The 11012-nt window shown below is 53.5% G+C and overlaps 1 protein-coding gene across 1 annotated transcript in view; it reads left to right on the top strand.

Annotated features, from left to right (window-relative positions):
- Positions 1-7997: 7997 nt before the first annotated feature.
- The window catches only part of LOC126014416 (uncharacterized), a 3448-nt gene continuing 433 nt past the window's right edge, over positions 7998-11012 (top strand). Inside the window, exons 1-4 of the mRNA XM_049777700.1 lie at positions 7998-8351; positions 8643-8781; positions 8923-9407; positions 9778-11012. The exon at positions 9778-11012 is cut by the window's right edge and continues 433 nt beyond it. Coding sequence (XP_049633657.1) covers positions 7998-8351; positions 8643-8781; positions 8923-9407; positions 9778-11012 — 2213 coding nt within the window. The remainder of the gene's footprint in view (positions 8352-8642; positions 8782-8922; positions 9408-9777) is intronic.

Raw genomic sequence — 11012 nt, 5'->3', positions numbered from 1 at the left:
GAATGAGGGTGACTCAGAGAAGCATCCCTATTGTGCATACTGGGGTTAGTTGAACCTCAGTCTCTTCCGCAGTCACACATTCAGGGTTTTTTTTTTTTTTAACCTGTTTTTTGTTTTGTTTTGTTAATTACGGGGATCATACCAGAAGTACCTGGAATTATCAGGCCACACCTACTGGTGTGATGGTGCTCTGGGGTTCTGCGCTGTGGGAATGAATCTCAGGTCCTCCATCTGCAGTCAAGAACTTTATTACTTAAGCTCATTCATACCTCCTAGGTGGAGTGTTTTTATTTTGAGCCTCATACCACCAGCAGTGCTCAGGGATCCTTTTGGTGGTGTTCTGGGGACATGAATGCTGACGATCAAACCAGGGTCAGCTATGTCCATGGCAAGCACCCTACCTGCTGTGTTTTCTCTCCAGCTCCTGAGTTGGGGATTCTGACAAAGTGAATGTAAATACAGGCTGCTCTGAGGAGAACAGGGGACTTGTTTCCTTAGGCTTCAGGAAGGAAATCTGGAGCCTGGCCTTTGCTTGCTCCTCCTGGCATGGCATCCTAGTTCCAAAGCCTCAAGTACCTGCCTAATGAGTGCTGGAGCCTCCTGACTTAGTCCAGAGGTATGGAATCTGGAGCCCAGCCCTGCTTGGATACCACTATTTCTCCAGACCCCCAGCCTGTGGATCCAGCCTGGCCTGTGAAGGCGGCAGTTCTGCCCCCGGACACCCCTCAGTGAGGGCCTCACCTTTTCTGTCAGCATCCTCTGAGGAGTTCCTCTGGACCTGGATCCAGAGACACTGTTGAGGTGCTCCCAGGAAGGCAAAACTCTCCCCTTCTTGGGCCGGGAAGGTGGCGCTACAGATTAGGTGTCTGCCTTGCAAGCGGATGGACCGCGGTTCGATCCCCCGGTGTCCCATATGGTCCCCCAAGCCAGGGGTGATTTCTGAGCGCATAGCCAGGAGGAACCCCTGAGCGTCAAACGGGTGTGGCCCAAAAACAAAAAAAAACAAAAAAAAAAAACTCTCCCCTTCTTATCCGATAAGTGATAGGGACCAGCTCCTACCCCTGCAGCTTCCTGTTCCCCAAGGATGTGCTCCACCTTTCACTAACCCTGAATTTGGCAAAGAAAGCAGTCTTTGATCTTCATGGGGTCTCTGTGCTGCTCTGTGGGAGCTCGAGGCCAGGCTTCTGGGGGTTTCTCTGGTGATAGGAGTAGGCATGCTGCTGACTCCCTGAGTCTCTGCATGGAAAGAGGTGGTGGAGAAGCCAGAGGGATGGTTCAACACCTTTTCTCCTCTCCATCCCCTTTAGCTGCTTGCACACTTATGCCACCTGTGTGGCCAGTCTAGGCTGGGCCTTTGGGATGTGTGAAAAGGCAGGGAACTCAAAGCAGCTGGTGGCCAAGATCATGAGATTCAGACCTCATTTCCTCCCTCAGAGCTCACGTTTCACTTGAGAAGTCGCAGTTCAAACCCAGGGGACATCAGCCCCCAAATAGGTCAGCTCCGTTCTGTTCCTGTGCTCTGTGATAGCAAGTGGGCCTGCAGCCCAGAGCCATTCAAGAAGAATGTTTCCCAAAGCTGGGAAGCCCCTCTTCAAGGGGACATGGTCATCACTTTGTCCTGGTCACTCTGACTGCCAACTATGCTTCCAGTTGTCCCCAGACTATCTGGGGGACTGATCTCAGAGACCCGGAGGAAAGGAAGCCCCCCTCAAGCCACTCGATGGGGAGGCCGGAGGTCTCCTGCTGGGGGCATGAAGTCATGTGCAACTCCCAGTGGGGCTTCCTTTGCCAGAACACAGAGGGTGGTGCTTCCAAGGAGAGTAGGGAGCTCAGTTCAGTCCTTCAGCTGCAGGCAGGGTGCTGAGCCGGTGCCCTCCCTCCAGGCTGGTGAAGCTGGCCATCTTTCACGCCGAGTTACGTAAGCTTGAGTCAATTGGAGCTCGGAGCAGTTCATTGTGGGCTATTTTTAAGCTGTAACACATCACAGCAGAGGGGTCACCGCACCAGGCTTGCAGGGAAGGTTGTTTAAACATCTGTTATTTAAATTTCCCTGGGCCTTAGAGCTCAAAAGCCACATCCCTTGGCAGGCTTGGATTTTTGTCTTCTACATCCCCGACGAAGGGAGGAAATGGTCCCCTCTTGCCCTGTCCTAGGCTCCCCTAGAAATGGCTCCTCTGCCTCCCGTCTTCCTTTGGAGGCAGGCGGCGGGAGGTGTCAACTTTAAGACAGGGTGCTACCTACCTGTAATGGGGGCACCCTGGCCAGGAGAGACTTGAGGGGAGCACGAGTTAGGGCTCACTGTTCATGTGACTAGCTCCAGGAAGGGGGTGAATGGAGTGAGACAGAGAGCAGCAAGGCCTCCCTCCTTGGGGGGATCTCAGCTATCTGTGGGTATGTACCCACTGAGGCTGGAATCACATGGCCCAGGCAGCTTTCCCAGAAGCTCACTGCTGCAGCCTGTGCTATACTCTCTCAGGAATACTTTTTGTTTTTCCCATTTGCAGTCTCCAGGACCCACAGGCTGGCACACCAGCCCTGGTCAGCAGCAGGTGAACCTCTGGAAAAAATGGGGCTTGCTTTCCCTTATGCATTACCATTACCAAATGGCTGACTATATTGGGATCACTTTAAGGTTTTTCTGAGCCCATTTTGGGTTTTTCTGAGCCCATTTTGGGGAATGTCTCAAATCTTGCCAGGGATGGAAGCATATAAAGCCAGGACTTGATAGTATGCCTGCAAAGAACATGATGGAATGGAAAACTGGCCGGTGTTAGAGAAAGGAACCTTCTGTGTCTCTGCCTTGGATGCACAGATGCCCAACCTACCAACCTTCCACCACTATCTGAATAACTTGTGAGGGGAGAGTTCTGGATCGACCTACATACAGAGGGCTTCCTAGAGTGGTGATACTGTCCCCATCTCCTGAACTCTGGCCTTTTAGAGGGCTGAAATCTTTTTCCTCCAGAGACTGTCTGGAGGGAGAGGCCCTGGTGAGGGATGAGTGAAGGGACGCCAGTCCTGGACGTGCCCTCACAGAAATGTCCTAAGGTCTCACCCTCAGACTGCGTTCCTTCCGGTACCTTCTCCTTTTTTTGGTTTTTGGGTCACACCCGGCAGTGCTCAGGGGTTACTCCTGGCTCTATGCTCAGAAATCGCCCCTGGCAGGCACAGGGGACCATATGGGATGCTGGGATTCGAACCACTGTCCTTCTGTATGAAAGGCAAATGCCTTACCTCCATGCTATCTCTCCAGCCCTTCCTGTACCTTCTTGGCTCTTTCATATCCACAGCCTCAGCCTGGGGAATGGGCTCAGCCAGAGGGGAGGGGCTTTCTGGTTGCCATGACTACATCTTGGCCCTCCTCACTTCCCAGAATCAGAAATAGAATTGGATGCCCTTCTTCCCGGTGAGAAACTATTTAAAAACATGTAGGGGGAGGGGTACAGGGATCAATCCCTAAGGACTGGGAAGGGTGTGTGTGTTCTTCCTCCCTAGGGCACCTTTCCTCAGCTGGATGAGATGAAGTGAACTTTAGACCAGTCAAGACTATTGTATGGGCCGGAGAGATAGCATGGAGGTAAGGCTTTTGCCTCTCATGCAAAAGGTCATCGGTTCGAATCCCGGCGTCCCATATGGTCCCCCGTGCTCGCCAGGAGCGACTTCTGAGCATGGAGCCAGGAGTAACTCCTGAGCACTGCCGGGTGAGACCCAAAAAAAACCAAAAAAAAAAAAAAAGACTATTGTATAAGGGTCCAGAGAAATAGCACAGCAGCAGGGCATTTGCCTTGCACACAGTTGATCCAGGACGAACCTGGGTTCAATTTCCAGCACCCTATATGATCCCCCAAGCCAGCCAGGAGTGATTTCTGCGTGCAGAGTCAGAAGTAACCCCTGAGCGCCGCCAGGTGTGGTCCAAAAACAAAACAAAACAAAACAAAATGAATATTGTATGAAGGACTTGGCTGGATCCCTCAGGGGTTTGCACTTAGTAACCCCATGTTCTTGTGAGGGAACTGGTTTAGGAGTCCCCAAAAGAAAATGTTTTCTTCCAGGGCTTAGGCAGCTTTTTTTTTCCCTTTGTTTCTGGGCCACATCGGTGATGTTCAGGAATATTACTTCCATGTGTGCTCTGTGACCATCTGGGGTGCTGGGGATCAAAGTGGGATCAGCTGCATGCAACACAAATATTCTGCCCACTGTTCGTTCTCTCTCTTTCTCTCTCCCTCTCTCTCCCCTTTCTCTCCTCTCCTCTCTCTTCCCTCTCTCTCTCTCCCCTCTCTCCTTTCTCTCCTGTCTCCTCTCTCCTCTCTCTTCCCTCTCTCTCTCCCTCCCTCTCCTTTCTCTCCTGTCTCCTCTCTCTCTCCTCCCTCTCTCTTCCCTCTCTCTCTCTTTCTCTCTCTCCCTCCCCCCTCACCCCCCCCCATTTGGAGTAAACAGAGGGACCAGCTTGGGAGGGTGATTGTGACATAGTACCCCTGGAGTGTATTGGTTCTTCTCCAGCGTGGCCCTGGAACCCAGCAGTGGTCCCACAGGCCCCTGAGAGCTATGCTTTGAATTCTCAATCTCAACAATCTCTGAATTCTCTTGCCTCTCTTGTCTCAGTTTCTTCATTTGTGATAGAAAGGTGATGATCCCCAGTTCCTACGAATGCTCTGTGCTGGGCACATTCTCATAGAAAATGGATCATTCTGGGCCCGGAGAGATAGCATAGCGGTGTTTGCCTTGCAAGCAGTCGATCCAGGACCTAAAGTGGTTGGTTCGAATCCCGGTGTCCCATATGGTCCCCCGTGCCTGCCAGGAGCTATTTCTGAGCAGACAGCCAGGGGTAACCCCTGAGCACCGCCGGGTGTGGCCCAAACCCCCCCCCCAAAAAAAAAGGAAAAAAGAAGAAAATGGATCATTCTGTTTAGGGAGCCACTCCCCGGTATTCTGACCTGGTGGTATGGACAGGAAGGTTGGGTGCACTGGCCTGGAGATGCCATTAGGGCTACACCATGTGTTCCTCAGGGACCATGAATTCCACTCAAGGTCTAGGATCTGCAGAGCATTACTGCTGGACTGTTTGTTTCTGGGGGTATGGGAGGAGCTAGCCCTCTTATCTGGCTTCTTTAGGACACACCTTTCAGCCAGCTCTGCTCTGTTCCCCCAGAATGTCTGGGGCAGAAATTCACAAAGGAGGGCCCGGAGAGATAGCACAGCGGCGTTTGCCTTGCAAGCAGCTGATCCAGGACCAAAGGTGGTTGGTTCGAATCCCGGTGTCCCATATGGTCCCCCGTGCCTGCCAGGAGCTATTTCTGAGCAGACAGCCAGGAGGAACCCCTGAGCACCGCCAGGTGTGGCCCAAAAAAACAAAAACAAACAAAAAAAAAAGAAATTCACAAAGGACCCCCCCATACAGGAGTCTTTTTGGTTTTTGTGGCACACCAATTTGACGCTCAGGGGTTACTCCTGACTATGCGATCAGAAATCGCCCCTGGCTTGGGGGGGATCATATGGGACGCCGGGGATCGAACCGCGGTCCGTCCTACGCTAGTGCTTGCAAGGCAGACACCTTACCTCTAGCGCCACCTTCCCAGCCCCCATTGAGGAGTCTTATGTCTGGCTGTGGGAAAGGGTGATGGTACAGTGGTTAGAGAGTTAGGGAGGGCATTCTGGGGGAGGGGAGCCCTTCTAGGTCTCCTGGTGCTTTCAGAAACGGTCCCGATCTAGTATTGTGCAGGCAGCCAGGGCTGTGAGAGGCCCCTCTGAGGTGGAGGAGAAAATCACAAAGCCCAATTTGCTGAGATTAATGAAGTTAATAGTGTTCGCGTGTGCTGCAAGCACATAACATTCTGGGAGAATGTTATGGGGAAAGGCTCTTCTTTGGCGTTCAAAGATGTCTTGCCCCCCCCCCAGTTCTTAGACGCGTTGGGGAGGGGTGACCCCGGGGGGCCTGAGCCAGGGCTGACTCAGGGTTTGCCTAGTGCTGACCCAGGAAGGTGCAGACACAGCGCTTGCTTGCCTTGGTCCCCAGTCACATCGCTTCACACTCCTTGGCCAACTGTAAGCACTATTTTTAATCTCTGTGAAACACGCTGCTGCTGAGGAAGAGGCCTACAACTGCATTCTCCACAGACCTGTTTCCCAGGTGGGAAGACTGAGAGAACTGAGGGAGAAGGCCCCACATTTGAGGGTTGGTGGTCTGGGAGGGGTTCAGCCTCTGGCCTCAAGTCCTGCTCTTACAACCCCCAGACTCACAGGCAGATCCCTCATTTCAGGCCTATGGCTAGTAGGCATGTCTGGGTCAGTGGTCCAGGCAAGTAAGTCTCACACCTCATCTGAGAAATATCCACCTGGTCTCCAAGCTTACATTTCCTACACACCAACCCTACGTCTGGTCCTTTGTCCTACTTGTCCTCACTGTATACTCAGCTGTGTCCACTGTGTAGCCAGACATGCAGCCCCCAAATTCCCACCCTGTAGTCAGATTTGTGCCCACTGGGTGAGAAGCCCCCTCTGGCATAGACACTTGGCTGGCCTCGCCCTACGTTCAGAGCCCTGCCCCTTTCTGACCAAGGTTTAACAAGTATGATAAAAATAAAACACTAGGGGCCGGAGAGATAGCATGGATGTAGGGTGTTTGCCTTGTGTGCAGAAGGACTGTGGTTCAAATCCCAACATCTCATATGGTCCCCAAGCCTGCCAGGAGTGGTTTCTTTTTTTTTGTTTTGTTTTTGTTTTTGGGTCACACTGGCGGTGCTCAGGGTGACTCCTGGCTGTCTGCTCAGAAATAGCTCCTGGCAGGCACGGGGGACCATATGGGACACCAGGATTCGAACCAACCACCTTAGGTCCTGGATCGGCTGCTTGCAACGCAAACGCCACTGTGCTATCTCTCCGGGCCCGCGAGGAGTGATTTCTAAGTGTAGAGCCAGGAGTAACCCCTGAGCGCTGCCGGGTGTGACCCAAAAACCAAAACAAATGAACAAAAAACAAACAAACAAAAAAACTAGAACATTCTGGGGCCAGAGTTATCACAAAGCAGGTAGGGTGTTTGCCTTGCACGTGGTCGACCCAAGTTCAACCCCAACATCCTATATGGTCCCCCATACCTGCTAGAATTAATTTCTGAGCCGAGCCAGAAGTAACCCGAGCACCACAGGGTGTGGCCCTAAAAAAAAAACAAACTAGAACGTTCTGCCTGGAGGATTCCGAGTAGAGTCCCCCTGCCCACAAGGCCCCCCACCCCCACCTCTGTGGGATACTGGCCCTGGGCTTGAAGGACATGTGGCTCTGAGGAGGGGGCTCTGTGAGCACAAGCAGAGGAGAACCATCTGGAGCAGCAAAGACTGCCAAGAAGTTGCCGATCCCGGAGTGGGAGCCAGGGAGCATGGGGGAAGGGAGCACGGATCTGAGCCGGGCCCCTCACACCCTTCTGCCTCCTGGGACTAAGAAGTCAAGGGACTCCGGCCCCCAAACAATCTCATACCACATTCCTGGAACCTCATCTGGAGGTCACAGCTTGCTTGAGCCTCAAGCTAACACATGGGAGATGAAGAGAAAGAGCCAGTGTGACATCAGAGGGAGATGGGGAAACCATAGATTCCCAAAGTACCTCCTGGGCACCATTCTCCCTGGCCTTCCACTGCCCCCTCCACCAACACTGGCCTCTGAAGTGGTCATTTAGCTCGGAAGAGGTGAGGAGGTGACTAGGGTTGGTAGACCTAGGTCCAGTACCTATTTGTCATCCCTGGACAGGCCATTCTTCAGGGGGTGAAGCCCTAGTTTCTCATACTCTGTCATGACCTCCCCTAGGTCATTGAGGGCTATGATGTGTGAGGTCACCATGGCAACGAAGTGGGGGCAGGACACTTAGGGCATGGAGCAGGACAATGGAGACCATCAGGAAGGTGGGGGACCCTGATCCATCATGCTCTCAGGGCTATCCCGGGGTTAGCACCCAGCAGCTGGGGGGTGGCCTTTCGGGGTCTCAGGGACAATGGATGTGCTCAGGATCCATGTTCTTGAAGCAAGGTTTGTCATTGCCCGTCAGTGCAGGCACTGAGGGGACCTGTGACTCAACTTCCCAGGCCCCTTACTCCATTCAGCAACCACTCCAGAACCCTGCTGAGGTTAGTTTTCAGGCTGGTTATGAGCAGGACTACCAAGATCCCCCGAGATTCTTCTTCACTAGCCAGTTCACAAATCCCATCGGAGGTGCCCATATGCATGGCACCATGGAGAGCGAGACCCCCACCCTTCCTATGTACAAGTGCAGTGATACCACCAGTAACATGGCCCAGAAAAGATCCTATCGCTCCCGGCTCCAGGAGCTTGTTGCAGGACAGAGCAAGACTCCAGCTAAAGTTTTGGTAGGATGTGGCAGAGGGCTCTGCAGCCCCAGTCAGACACCCACCCTTGGCTTCAGGAAGAGCCGGTGGCTACTCCGTTTCCCTCCAGGGGAAGGGGATTCAGCGATAGACCAAGAGCCTCTTCCAGTTGTGGCCCAAGATCAGGAGCAGGGCAAGGACCCAGACTTGCTCCAGGCTCCTTCAACTCCTTCTCAGGTAGATACTCCAGCTCCAGAGAAAACCCTGACAGCAGCAATTAATCTTTAGTCCTCTAACCTTGACCACATGACTAATACCATTACCGTCTCCCAGGCACCACAGTCCCAAGACTTCCAACACAGCAATTGTGGGAACCACTGGTCAACCTTCATGGAGTCTTCCAAAGCAGTTGGAGCTGGCGAGGACAATTCCTGTCCTCAGGAAGAGCTTCCTCCACCTCCTCTCAGTCAAGGTGAGCAGGCCCAAGGTTCAAGCTCAGACTTTGTTCTGAAGTCTGTCAAGGCCAACAGAAGCCAGGAGTTACTTGGGCACCTTCACAGGCCAACAGAAGAGGCTGATCCTTCTAGCCCCATTAGCCCAATGCCATTGTCAGAATACCCTGGCAACCCCGGGAAAAGGAGTAGACGGAAGGCTGGCAGCTCTCAGCTGGAGCAGCAGCACCTCACCACTAGTGAAATCACCTCCCCCAGTGCACAGCTCCCTGGGCTGTCTTCTGAGGAAGCCACGAAGGTCCCCACTTCTACTGCCCCTTCCTGCCTGCTCCAGGATGCTGTGGAAGACCAGGTGGTAGTATTCGACATGGCCACGGGCAACACCAAGATAGGACTGCTGTGCCACGACCCCAAGGGATCACGGTCAGTGCTGGTTGGACTTGTCCCCAGCTCCTCAGCCAATCCTTCCTCTGAAAATGAGGTGCCTGACCAGCCCAAGCCTGTGCCTGCCTGCCCCACTAACAATCACTCTAACTTCTGGCCAGTATCATCCATGAACAACTGCCCAGAGGTGGCCCTGGTCCATAAGGATTCAACATTCAACCTGAAGGAAAAGGATAACCCTCAACCTGTGTCACCCCAGAGGGTGAGGGTGTTCAGGGGGACTGTTCCAATTGAGGTGCCCCTCCAGTTGGGAGAGAGGCTACAAGTTCCAGATCCTGGCTGGTCTAAGCCTGATGCGGAGAGAAATGAAGCTAATCTCACCACCTGGACGAAGAACCACTCTGTGGTCTCCCCCAAGAACCTGCAGTGCCTAAGCTCAGAGTGGCCCCCGAAGTCTGCTACATGTGTCCAAAACAAATGCAGAACAGAGGCAAAACAAATGGAGAACAGATGCAACCATGCACAAAAAGATGTTTTTGCTTTGTCTGACAACCCGCAGGCAGAAGGAGCTGGCGTTCACCCACTGACCAAGGGGTCATACCCCATGAAGAGAAGATTTTTTTTCCACACAGCCCCCTTGTAGTTATCAGCATGCTGCAGTGGAGCAGCCTCCCATCACGAACCAGTTCTACTTTCCAAGTTCATCCCCTCTTCCGGGGACCCCTCTGGACCGGAAGCCTCCCCAGGAACTATCTGTCCACCATGAACCCAGCCTTTCAAATGTACCTCAAACCACCAGGGAGAATGCCCAGGTCCCTGATCTGTACCAGGAAAGGGAGACCAAGAAACTGCCTGACTATGGGGGCACCCGCAGGGTATCCCCAACTTCTGAGGAGGCTGAAGTCCATCTGAACAGAGAAAAGGCAGCTCTCAATGACATCCACAGCTCCAAGGGATGCAGGATTTTCTGGCAACCCGGCAACCCTGCCATGGTGCAGGACAAACCCCATTCCCTGTACACGCTCAGCACTCCTGGCCCCGGCTGCAAGGTGTTGCCCGTGGCCATGGTGCGCACTGACTCCCAGGGTTCCCAGCTCAAGCTGACAGATGAAGATGTCACACACTCCTCCATGGTGGCACACCTCGGTCTGCTCCACGGGACCTGCTACGAGCTGGTGTCTCCCACAGCCGTGTTGCCAGCACACACCCCAGTGCTCTGCCACCAGCCAGTGAGTCCTTACCAGAAAATGACAGCTGTGGTGATAGACACAGGCTCGGGCTTCACCAAATGTGGACTGGCTGGAGAGGACCATGTCCTTAGCGTGGTCTCCTCTTACATCCAGCTGCTACAGCAGCCAGTCCAGGGCCAACCCCGGTTTTTGGTGCCCAAGAACCAAAAGGGCTCCTACTCGGTGCTGAACCGAGGAGTGGTCTCTGACTGGGATGCCCTGGAGGTGTTATGGCAGCACTTGTTCTATTGCCGCCTGGGTATCCGGCCCGAGGAACTGGCCGTGCTCGTGGCTGACTCGCCCATCTCCCCACGCACCAACCGAGAAAAGATGGCCGAGATCCTTTTTGAGCGTTTCCAGGTGCCTGCCATGCAGACAGTACATCAAGCATTGCTGGCGCTCTATGCTTATGGGAGAACCACAGGCTTAGTGCTGGGTAGCGGCCATGGAACTTCCTACGTGACCCCCATCCTCACTGGAGATCTGGCCCCAATGGACACTTACCGCTTAGATGTGGCTGGTTGTGACCTCACTGAAAACCTGGCTCAGCTATTGCTAGCAGGCAGCCAGTCGCTGCCCAGGGCAGACCTGGTCAACCAGATTAAAGAAGCCTGCTGCTATGTAGCCATGGATATGGC

Source organism: Suncus etruscus, chromosome 7 (genome assembly GCF_024139225.1).
Source record: "Suncus etruscus isolate mSunEtr1 chromosome 7, mSunEtr1.pri.cur, whole genome shotgun sequence".
In the NCBI taxonomy this organism is placed as follows: Eukaryota; Metazoa; Chordata; class Mammalia; order Eulipotyphla; family Soricidae; genus Suncus; species Suncus etruscus.
Note: the sequence above shows the minus strand (reverse complement) of the source record. Positions and strands in the feature narration are given on the sequence as shown.